This window comes from Tinamus guttatus, unplaced genomic scaffold (genome assembly GCF_059628265.1).
Source record: "Tinamus guttatus ecotype Peru unplaced genomic scaffold, ASM5962826v1 Tinamus_guttatus_pri_ptg001142l, whole genome shotgun sequence".
Classification (NCBI taxonomy): domain Eukaryota; kingdom Metazoa; phylum Chordata; class Aves; order Tinamiformes; family Tinamidae; genus Tinamus; species Tinamus guttatus.
In genome coordinates this window covers 1-12,301 of record NW_028289676.1, presented here as the reverse complement: position 1 = coordinate 12,301, position 12,301 = coordinate 1, and the positions used below count along the sequence as shown (strand labels likewise).

Here is a 12,301-nt window from a genome sequence, read left to right as displayed (position 1 = left end):
AAGCTGATCGCGGGGAAGATCATCCTGGGGCCATTGATGTCATTGGTGTCATTGGTGTCATAGGTGACACATGGGTGACATTGGTCCCATTGTCCCCATTCAGAGCAAGCTGATCGCGGGGAAGATCATCCCGGGGTCATTGGTGTCATTGGTGTCATTGGTGTCATTGGTGACACCAGTGTCATTGGTGTCATTGGTGTCATTGATGTCATTGGTGTCATCGGTGTCATTGTCCCCCTGCAGAGCAAGCTGATCGCGGGGAAGATCATCCCGGGGTCATTGGTGTCATTGGTGTCATTGATGTCATTGATGTCATTGGTGTCATTGATGTCATTGTTGTCATTGTCCCCATTGTCCCCATGCAGAGCAAGCTGATCGCGGGCAAGATCATCCCGGGGTCATTGGTGTCATTGATGTCATTGATGTCATTGATGTCATTGGTGTCATTGGTGTCCTTGGTGACACTGGTGTCATTGATGTCATTGGTGTCATTGATGTCATTGGTGACCCTGGTGTCATTGGTGACCCTGGTGTCATTGTTGTCATTGTCCCCATTGTCCCCCTGCAGAGCAAGCTGATCGCGGGGAAGATCATCCCGGGGTCATTGGTGACATGGGTGTCATTGGTGTCATTGGTGTCATTGGTGACACCAGTGTCATTGATGTCATTGATGTCATTGATGTCATTGGTGTCATTGATGTCATTGGTGCCATTGGTGTCATTGGTGTCAGTGGTGTCATTGGTGTCATCGGTGTCATTGTCCCCATTGTCCCCATGCAGAGCAAGCTGATCGCGGGGAAGATCATCCCAGGGTCATTGATGTCATTGGTGCCATTGGTGTCATTGGTGTCAGTGGTGTCATTGGTGTCATTGGTGTCATTGTCCCCATTGTCCCCCCCTGCAGAGCAAGCTGATCGCGGGGAAGATCATCCCGGGGTCATTGGTGTCATTGATGTTATTGGTGACATTGGTGACACCGGTGTCATTGCTGTCACTGTCCCCCCATTCAGAGCAAGCTGATCGCGGGGAAGATCATCCTGGGGTCATTGATGTCATTGATGTCATTGGTGTCATGGGTGTCATTGATGTCATTGTCCCCATTGTCCCCATTCAGAGCAAGCTGATCGCGGGGAAGATCATCCCGGTGTCATTGGTGTCATTGGTGTCATTGGTGACCCTGGTGTCATTGGTGTCATTGGTGTCATTGATGTCATTGATGTCATTGGTGTCATTGGTGTCATTGTTGTCATTGTCCCCATTGTCCCCCCGTGCAGAGCAAGCTGATCGCGGGGAAGATCATCCCGGGGTCATTGGTGTCATTGGTGTCATTGGTGACCCTGGTGTCATTGGTGTCATTGGTGTCATTGATGTCATTGATGTCATTGGTGTCATTGGTGTCATTGTTGTCATTGTCCCCATTGTCCCCCCGTGCAGAGCAAGCTGATCGCGGGGAAGATCATCCCGGGGTCATTGGTGTCATTGATGTCATTGATGTCATTGGTGTCATTGGTGTCATTGGTGTCATTGTCCCCATTGTCCCCATGCAGAGCAAGCTGATCGCGGGGAAGATCATCCTGGGGTCATTAGTGACATTGGGGTCATTGATGTCATTGATGTCATTGATGTCATCGGTGTCAGTGGTGTCATCGGTGTCATTGATGTCATTGGTGTCATTGATGTCATTGATGTCATTGGTGTCATTGATGTCATTGATGTCATTGGTGTCATTGGTGTCATTGTCCCCATTGTCCCCCCCTGCAGAGCAAGCTGATCGTGGGGAAGATCATCCCGGTGTCATTGATGTCATTGGTGACCCTGGTGTCATTGGTGTCATTGGTGTCATTGTCCCCATTGTCCCCCCCTGCAGAGCAAGCTGATCGCGGGGAAGATCATCCCGGGGTCATTGATGTCATTGATATCATTGGTGTCATTGGTGTCATTGTCCCCGTTGTCCCCATTCAGAGCAAGCTGATCGCGGGGAAGATCATCCCGGGGTCATTGGTGTCATTGGTGTCATCGATGTCATTGATGTCATCGGTGTCATTGTCCCCGTTGTCCCCATTCAGAGCAAGCTGATCGCGGGGAAGATCATCCCGGCCATCGCGACGACGACGGCGGCGGTGGCCGCCCTGGCCTGCCTGGAGCTCTACAAACTGGTGCAGGGCCACGGGCGCCTGGGGAGCTACAAGAACTCGTTCCTCAACCTGGCGCTGCCCTTCGTGGGCTGCTCCGAGCCGCTGGCGTGCCCGCGGAACAAGGTGCGTGCCCCACGGCGACCCATAGCGCCCCATAGCGCCCCATAGCGCCTGCCCCAGAGCGCCTGCCCCATAGCGCCCCATAGCGCCCCATAGCGCCCCATAGCGACCCATAGCGCCTGCCCCACGGCGACCCAGAGCGCCTGCCCCATAGCGACCCATAGCGCCCCATAGCACCTGCCCCATAGCGCCCCATAGCGTCTGCCCCATAGCGCCCCATAGCGACCCATAGCGCCTGCCCCATAGCGTCTGCCCCATAGCGCCCCATAGCGCCTGCCCTATGGCGCCCCATAGCGCCTGCCCCAGAGCGCCTGCCCCATAGTGCCCCATAGCGCCTGCCCCATAGCACCTGCCTCATAGCGACCCATAGCGCCTGCCCCATAGCGCCTGCCCCACGGCGCCCCATAGCGCCCCATAGTGCCCCACGGCGCCCCATAGCGCCTGCCCCATAGCACCCCATAGCGCCCCATAGTGCCTGCCTCATAGTGCCTGCTCCATAGCGCCTGCCCCATAGTGCCTGCCCCATAGCGCCCCATAGCGCCTGCCTCATAGCGCCCACCCCATAGTGCCCCATAGCGCCTGCCCCATAGCGCCCCATAGCGCCCCATAGCGCCTGCCCCATAGCGCCCGCCCCATAGCGCCTGCCCCATAGCACCTGCCCCATAGCGCCCCATAGCGCCTGCCTCATGGCGCCTGCCCCATAGCGACCCATAGCGCCTGCCCCATAGCACCCCATAGCGACCCATAGCGACCCATAGCGCCTGCCCCATAGCGCCTGCCCCATAGTGCCTGCCTCATAGTGCCTGCCCCACGGCGCCCCATAGCGCCTGTCCCATAGCACCCCATAGCGTCTGCCCCATAGCGCCTGCCCCATAGCACCTGCCCCATAGCGCCTGCCCCATAGCACCTGCCCCATAGCGCCTGCCTCATAGCACCCCATAGCGCCTCCCCCATAGCACCTGCCTCATAGCACCTGCCCCATAGTACCTGCCCCATAGCACCTGCCCCATAGCGCCCCATAGCGCCTCCCCCATAGCGCCTGCCCCATAGTGCCCCATAGTGCCTGCCCCATAGCACCTGCCCCATAGCGTCTGCCCCATAGCGCCCCATAGCGCCTCCCCCATAGCGCCTGCACCATAGCGCCTGCCCCATAGTACCTGCCCCATAGCACCTGCCCCATAGCGCCCCATAGCGCCCCATAGCGCCTGCCCCATAGCGCCTGCCCCACGGCGCCCCATAGCGCCCCATAGCGACCCATAGCGGCTGCCCCATAGCGCCCCATAGCGACCCATAGCGCCTGCCCCATAGCGCCTGCCCCATAGTGCCCCATAGCGCCCCATAGCGCCTGCCCCATAGTGCCTGCCCCATAGCGCCCCATAGTGCCTGCCCCATAGCGCCTGCCTCATAGCGCCTGCCCCATAGCGCCCCATAGCGCCTGCCCCATAGCGCCCCATAGCGCCTGCCTCATAGCGCCCCATAGCGCCTGCCCCACGGCGCCCCATAGCGCCCCATAGCGCCCCATAGCGCCTGCCCCATAGCGCCCGCCCCATAGCGCCCCATAGCGCCTGCCTCATAGCGCCCCATAGCGCCCGCCCCATAGCGCCCCATAGCGCCTGCCCCATAGCGCCCCATAGCGCCCACCCCATAGCGCCCCATAGCGCCCACCCCATAGCGCCCCATAGTGCCTGCCCCATAGCGCCTGCCCCATAGCGCCTGCCCCATAGCGCCCCATAGCGCCTGCCCCATAGTGCCTGCCCCATAGCGACCCATAGCGACCCATAGCGCCCCATAGCGCCTGCCCCATAGCGCCTGCCCCATAGCGCCTGCCCCACGGCGCCCCATAGCGCCCCATAGCGACCCATAGCGGCTGCCCCATAGCGCCCCATAGCGCCTCATAGCGCCTGCCCCAGAGCGCCTGCCCCATAGCGCCTGCCTCATAGCGCCCGCCCCATAGCGACCCATAGCGCCCCATAGCGCCCGCCCCATGGCGCCCCATAGCGCCTCCCCCATAGCGCCTGCACCATAGCACCTGCCCCATAGCACCTGCCCCATAGCGCCCCATAGCGCCCCATAGCGCCTGTGTCGTAGCGCCTGCCCCATAGCGCCTGCCCCATAGCGCCCCATAGCACCCCATAGTGACCCATAGCGCCTGCCTCATAGCGCCTGCCCCACAGCGCCCCATAGCGCCCCATAGCGCCTGCCCCATAGCGCCCCATAGCGCCCCAGAGCGCCTGCCCCATAGCACCTGCCCCATAGCGCCCCATAGCGCCCCATAGCATCTGCCCCATAGCGACCCATAGCGCCTGCCCCATGGCGCCCCATAGCGCCTGCCCCATAGTGCCTGCCTCATAGCGCCCCATAGCGCCTGCCCCATGGCGCCCCATAGCGCCCCATAGCACCTGCCTCATAGCGACCCATAGCGACCCATAGCGCCTGCCCCATAGTGCCTGCCCCATAGCGCCCCATAGCACCCGCCCCATGGCGCCCCATAGCACCTGCCTCATAGCGCCCCATAGTGCCCCATAGCGCCTGCCCCATAGTGCCTGCCCCATAGCGCCCCATAGCACCTGCCGTCCTACAAGAACTCGTTCCTCAACCTGGCGCTGCCCTTCGTGGGCTGCTCCGAGCCGCTGGCGTGCCCGCGGAACAAGGTGCGTGCCCCACGGCGCCCCATAGCGACCCATAGCGACCCATAGTGCCTGCCCCAGAGCGCCTGCCCCATAGCGCCCCATAGCGCCCCATAGCGCCCCATAGCGACCCATAGCGCCTGCCCCACGGCGACCCAGAGCGCCTGCCCCATAGCGACCCATAGCGCCCCATAGCACCTGCCCCATAGCGCCCCATAGCGTCTGCCCCATAGCGCCCCATAGCGACCCATAGCGCCTGCCCCATAGCGTCTGCCCCATAGCGCCCCATAGCGCCTGCCCTATGGCGCCCCATAGCGCCTGCCCCAGAGCGCCTGCCCCATAGTGCCCCATAGCGCCTGCCCCATAGCACCTGCCTCATAGCGACCCATAGCGCCTGCCCCATAGCGCCTGCCCCACGGCGCCCCATAGCGCCCCATAGTGCCCCACGGCGCCCCATAGCGCCTGCCCCATAGCACCCCATAGCGCCCCATAGTGCCTGCCTCATAGTGCCTGCTCCATAGCGCCTGCCCCATAGTGCCTGCCCCATAGCGCCCCATAGCGCCTGCCTCATAGCGCCCACCCCATAGTGCCCCATAGCGCCTGCCCCATAGCGCCCCATAGCGCCCCATAGCGCCTGCCCCATAGCGCCCGCCCCATAGCGCCTGCCCCATAGCACCTGCCCCATAGCGCCCCATAGCGCCTGCCTCATGGCGCCTGCCCCATAGCGACCCATAGCGCCTGCCCCATAGCACCCCATAGCGACCCATAGCGACCCATAGCGCCTGCCCCATAGCGCCTGCCCCATAGTGCCTGCCTCATAGTGCCTGCCCCACGGCGCCCCATAGCGCCTGTCCCATAGCACCCCATAGCGTCTGCCCCATAGCGCCTGCCCCATAGCACCTGCCCCATAGCGCCTGCCCCATAGCACCTGCCCCATAGCGCCTGCCTCATAGCACCCCATAGCGCCTCCCCCATAGCACCTGCCTCATAGCACCTGCCCCATAGTACCTGCCCCATAGCACCTGCCCCATAGCGCCCCATAGCGCCTCCCCCATAGCGCCTGCCCCATAGTGCCCCATAGTGCCTGCCCCATAGCACCTGCCCCATAGCGTCTGCCCCATAGCGCCCCATAGCGCCTCCCCCATAGCGCCTGCACCATAGCGCCTGCCCCATAGTACCTGCCCCATAGCACCTGCCCCATAGCGCCCCATAGCGCCCCATAGCGCCTGCCCCATAGCGCCTGCCCCACGGCGCCCCATAGCGCCCCATAGCGACCCATAGCGGCTGCCCCATAGCGCCCCATAGCGACCCATAGCGCCTGCCCCATAGCGCCTGCCCCATAGTGCCCCATAGCGCCCCATAGCGCCTGCCCCATAGTGCCTGCCCCATAGCGCCCCATAGTGCCTGCCCCATAGCGCCTGCCTCATAGCGCCTGCCCCATAGCGCCCCATAGCGCCTGCCCCATAGCGCCCCATAGCGCCTGCCTCATAGCGCCCCATAGCGCCTGCCCCACGGCGCCCCATAGCGCCCCATAGCGCCCCATAGCGCCTGCCCCATAGCGCCCGCCCCATAGCGCCCCATAGCGCCTGCCTCATAGCGCCCCATAGCGCCCGCCCCATAGCGCCCCATAGCGCCTGCCCCATAGCGCCCCATAGCGCCCACCCCATAGCGCCCCATAGCGCCCACCCCATAGCGCCCCATAGTGCCTGCCCCATAGCGCCTGCCCCATAGCGCCTGCCCCATAGCGCCCCATAGCGCCTGCCCCATAGTGCCTGCCCCATAGCGACCCATAGCGACCCATAGCGCCCCATAGCGCCTGCCCCATAGCGCCTGCCCCATAGCGCCTGCCCCACGGCGCCCCATAGCGCCCCATAGCGACCCATAGCGGCTGCCCCATAGCGCCCCATAGCGCCTCATAGCGCCTGCCCCAGAGCGCCTGCCCCATAGCGCCTGCCTCATAGCGCCCGCCCCATAGCGACCCATAGCGCCCCATAGCGCCCGCCCCATGGCGCCCCATAGCGCCTCCCCCATAGCGCCTGCACCATAGCACCTGCCCCATAGCACCTGCCCCATAGCGCCCCATAGCGCCCCATAGCGCCTGTGTCGTAGCGCCTGCCCCATAGCGCCTGCCCCATAGCGCCCCATAGCACCCCATAGTGACCCATAGCGCCTGCCTCATAGCGCCTGCCCCACAGCGCCCCATAGCGCCCCATAGCGCCTGCCCCATAGCGCCCCATAGCGCCCCAGAGCGCCTGCCCCATAGCACCTGCCCCATAGCGCCCCATAGCGCCCCATAGCATCTGCCCCATAGCGACCCATAGCGCCTGCCCCATGGCGCCCCATAGCGCCTGCCCCATAGTGCCTGCCTCATAGCGCCCCATAGCGCCTGCCCCATGGCGCCCCATAGCGCCCCATAGCACCTGCCTCATAGCGACCCATAGCGCCCCATAGCGCCTGCCCCATAGTGCCTGCCCCATAGCGCCCCATAGCACCCGCCCCATGGCGCCCCATAGCACCTGCCTCATAGCGCCCCATAGTGCCCCATAGCGCCTGCCCCATAGTGCCTGCCCCATAGCGCCCCATAGCACCCGCCCCATGGCGCCCCATAGCACCTGCCTCATAGCGCCCCATAGTGCCCCATAGCGCCTGCCCCATAGCGCCCCATAGCGCCTGCCCCATAGCGCCTGCCCCATAGAGCCCCATAGCGCCCGCCCCATAGTGCCTGCCTCATAGTGCCTGCCCCATAGTGCCTGCCCCACGGTGCCCCATAGTGCCTGCCCCATAGCGCCCCATAGCGCCTCATAGTGCCTGCCTCATAGTGCCTGCCCCACAGCGCCTGCCCCATAGCGACCCATAGCGCCTGCCCCATAGCGCCCCATAGCGCCTGCCCTATGGCGCCCCATAGCGCCTGCCCCATAGCGCCTGCTCCATAGCGCCCACCCCATAGCGCCCCATAGCGCCTGCCCCATAGCGCCTGCCCCATAGTGCCCCATAGCGCCTGCCCCACAGCGCCCCATAGTGCCTGCCCCATAGCGCCTGCCCCATAGCGCCCTGCAGCACCCCATAGCGCCCCACAGCGCCCCATAGCGCCTGCCCCATAGCGCCTGCCCCATAGTGCCCTGCAGCGCCCCATAGTGCCTGTCCCATAGCGCCTGCCCCATAGCGCCCCATAGTGCCCCACAGCGCCCCATAGCACCTGCCGTCCTACAAGACGGCGCCCCCTGCCCCACGGCCCCACCCCACGGCTCCGCCCCCTGCCCCACGGCACCGCCCCCCGCCCCACGGCTCCGCCCCACGGCTCCGCCCCCCGGCCCACGGCTCCGCCCCCGCCCCACGGCTCCGCCCCCCGCCCCACGGCTCCGCCCCTGCCCCACGGCTCCGCCCCCTGCCCCACGGCGCCGCCCCACGGCTCCGCCCCCCGCCCCACGGCTCCGCCCCCCGGCCCACGGCGCCGCCCCCCGGCCCACGGCTCCGCCCCCCGCAGTACTACGAGGTGGAGTGGACGCTCTGGGACCGCTTCGAGGTGCAGGGGCTGCAGCCCGACGGGCAGGAGATGACGCTGCGGCAGTTCCTGGCCTACTTCAAGGTGCCACCGCGGGGGGACACGGGGACATGGGGACAGGGGGGACAGGGGGGGGACATGGGGACATTGGGGACATGGGGGGACATTTGGGACATTGGGGACATTGGGGACATCGGGGACATGGGGACATGGGGGGACATTGGGGACATGGGGACATGGGGATGTGGGGGGACACGGGAGACACAAGAGACATGGGGGACATGGGGACATGGGGACACAAGGGGACATCGGGGACATTGGGGACATTGGGGACATGGGGGGACATGGGGACATTGGGGACATTGGGGACATGGGGGGACATTGGGGACGTGGGGGGACATGGGAGACACAGGAGACACAGGGGGACATTGGGGACATGGGGGGACATTGGGGACGGGGGGGACATGGGGACATGGAGACATAGAAGACATGGAAGGACATGGACATGGGGACAGGGGAATATGGCAACATGGGGGGACATGGGGGATAGCGGGGGACATGGGGGTGGCCGCGTCCCCATGTCACTGTGTCACTGTGTCCCCATGTCAGTGTGTCCTTGTGTCCCCATGTCACTGTGTCTCTGTGTCCTCGTGTCCCCATGTCACCGTGTCCACAGGAGCAGCGCCACTTGGAGATCACCAGGGTGTCCCCATGTCCTCGTGTTGTCCCCATGTCATTGTCCCCATGTCATTGTCCCCATGTTGTCCCCACAGGAACGGCACCGTCTCGAGATCACCATGCTGTCCCAGGGGGTCTCCATGGCCATGTCCCCATGTCGTTGTCCCCATGTCATTGTCCCCATGTCATTGTCCCCATGTCATTGTCCCCATGTTGTCCCCACAGGAACGGCACCGTCTGGAGATCACCATGCTGTCCCAGGGGGTCTCCATGTCCCCATGTCATTGTCCCCATGTCATTGTCCCCGTGTCATTGTCCCCACAGGAACGGCACCATCTCGAGATCACCATGCTGTCCCAGGGGGTCTCCATGTCATTGTCCCCATGTCATTGTCCCCATGTTGTCCCCATAGGAACGACACCGTCTGGAGATCACCATGCTGTCCCAGGGGGTCCCCATGTCATTGTCCCCATGTCATTGTCCCCATGTCATTGTCCCCACAGGAACGGCACCGTCTGGAGATCACCATGCTGTCCCAGGGGGTCTCCATGTCATTGTCCCCATGTCATTGTCCCCATGTCATTGTCCCCATAGGAACGGCACCGTCTGGAGATCACCATGCTGTCCCAGGGGGTCTCCATGGCCATGTCCCCATGTCATTGTCCCCATGTCATTGTCCCCATGTCATTGTCCCCACAGGAACGGCACCGTCTGGAGATCACCATGCTGTCCCAAGGGGTCTCCATGTCATTGTCCCCATGTCATTGTCCCCATGTCATTGTCCCCACAGGAACGGCACCATCTGGAGATCACCATGCTGTCCCAGGGGGTCTCCATGTCATTGTCCCCATGTCATTGTCCCCATGTCATTGTCCCCACAGGAACGGCACCGTCTGGAGATCACCATGCTGTCCCAGGGGGTCTCCATGGCCATGTCCCCATGTCATTGTCCCCATGTCATTGTCCCCATGCTGTCCCCATAGGAACGGCACCGTCTGGAGATCACCATGCTGTCCCAGGGGGTCCCCATGTCATTGTCCCCATGTCATTGTCCCCATGTCATTGTCCCCATAGGAACGGCACCGTCTGGAGATCACCATGCTGTCCCAGGGGGTCTCCATGGCCATGTCCCCATGTCATTGTCCCCATGTTGTCCCCACAGGAACGGCACCGTCTGGAGATCACCATGCTGTCCCAGGGGGTCTCCATGTCATTGTCCCCATGTCATTGTCCCCATGTCATTGTCCCCATAGGAACGGCACCGTCTGGAGATCACCATGCTGTCCCAGGGGGTCCCCATGTCATTGTCCCCATGTCATTGTCCCCATGTCATTGTCCCCATAGGAACGGCACCGTCTGGAGATCACCATGCTGTCCCAGGGGGTCTCCATGGCCATGTCCCCATGTCATTGTCCCCATGTTGTCCCCACAGGAACGGCACCGTCTGGAGATCACCATGCTGTCCCAGGGGGTCCCCATGTCATTGTCCCCATGTCATTGTCCCCATGTCATTGTCCCCATAGGAACGGCACCGTCTGGAGATCACCATGCTGTCCCAGGGGGTCCCCATGTCATTGTCCCCATGTCATTGTCCCCATGTCATTGTCCCCATAGGAACGGCACCGTCTGGAGATCACCATGCTGTCCCAAGGGGTCTCCATGGCCATGTCCCCATGTCATTGTCCCCATGTCATTGTCCCCACAGGAACGGCACCGTCTGGAGATCACCATGCTGTCCCAGGGGTCTCCATGGCCGTGTCCCCATGTCATTGTCCCCATGTCATTGTCCCCATGTTGTCCCCATAGGAACGGCACCGTCTGGAGATCACCATGCTGTCCCAAGGGGTCTCCATGGCCATGTCCCCATGTCATTGTCCCCATGTCATTGTCCCCATGTCATTGTCCCCATAGGAACGGCACCGTCTCGAGATCACCATGCTGTCCCAGGGGGTCTCCATGGCCATGTCCCCATGTCATTGTCCCCATGTTGTCCCCACAGGAACGGCACCGTCTCGAGATCACCATGCTGTCCCAGGGGGTCCCCATGTCATTGTCCCCATGTCATTGTCCCCACGTCATTGTCCCCATAGGAACGGCACCGTCTGGAGATCACCATGCTGTCCCAGGGGGTCCCCATGTCATTGTCCCCGTGTCATTGTCCCCACGTCATTGTCCCCATAGGAACGGCACCGTCTGGAGATCACCATGCTGTCCCAGGGGGTCTCCATGTCATTGTCCCCATGTCATTGTCCCCATATCATTGTCCCCATGTCATTGTCCCCATAGGAACGGCACCGTCTGGAGATCACCATGCTGTCCCAGGGGGTCTCCATGTCATTGTCCCCATGTCATTGTCCCCATGTCATTGTCCCCACAGGAACGGCACCGTCTCGAGATCACCATGCTGTCCCAGGGGGTCTCCATGGCCGTGTCCCCATGTCATTGTCCCCATGTCATTGTCCCCATGTCGTTGTCCCCATAGGAACGGCACCGTCTGGAGATCACCATGCTGTCCCAGGGGGTCTCCGTGGCCATGTCCCCATGTCATTGTCCCCATGTCATTGTCCCCATAGGAACGGCACCGTCTCGAGATCACCATGCTGTCCCAAGGGGTCTCCATGGCCATGTCCCCATGTCATTGTCCCCATGTCATTGTCCCCATAGGAACGGCACCGTCTGGAGATCACCATGCTGTCCCAGGGGGTCTCCATGACCATGTCCCCATGTCATTGTCCCCATGTCATTGTCCCCATGTCATTGTCCCCACAGGAACGGCACCGTCTGGAGATCACCATGCTGTCCCAGGGGGTCTCCATGTCCCCATGTCATTGTCCCCATGTCATTGTCCCCACAGGAACGGCACCGTCTCGAGATCACCATGCTGTCCCAAGGGGTCTCCATGGCCATGTCCCCATGTCATTGTCCCCATGTCATTGTCCCCATGTCGTTGTCCCCATAGGAACGGCACCGTCTGGAGATCACCATGCTGTCCCAGGGGGTCTCCATGGCCATGTCCCCATGTCATTGTCCCCATGTCATTGTCCCCATGTCATTGTCCCCACAGGAACGGCACCGTCTGGAGATCACCATGCTGTCCCAGGGGGTCTCCATGACCATGTCCCCATGTCATTGTCCCCATGTCATTGTCCCCATGTCATTGTCCCCACAGGAACGGCACCGTCTCGAGATCACCATGCTGTCCCAGGGGGTCTCCATGTCATTGTCCCCATGTCATTGTC

The 12,301-nt window shown here is 62.7% G+C and overlaps 1 protein-coding gene across 1 annotated transcript in view; it reads left to right on the top strand.

The window, feature by feature from the left end:
* LOC148590717 (ubiquitin-like modifier-activating enzyme 1) overlaps positions 1 to 8,476 on the top strand; it is a gene marked incomplete at both ends in the record, with an annotated part of 54,779 nt that extends 46,303 nt beyond the window's left edge. Inside the window, 2 exon segments of the mRNA XM_088538669.1 lie at positions 2,067 to 2,258; positions 8,367 to 8,476. Coding sequence (XP_088394795.1) covers positions 2,067 to 2,258; positions 8,367 to 8,476 — 302 coding nt within the window.
* Between the last annotated feature and the right edge of the window lie 3,825 nt (positions 8,477 to 12,301).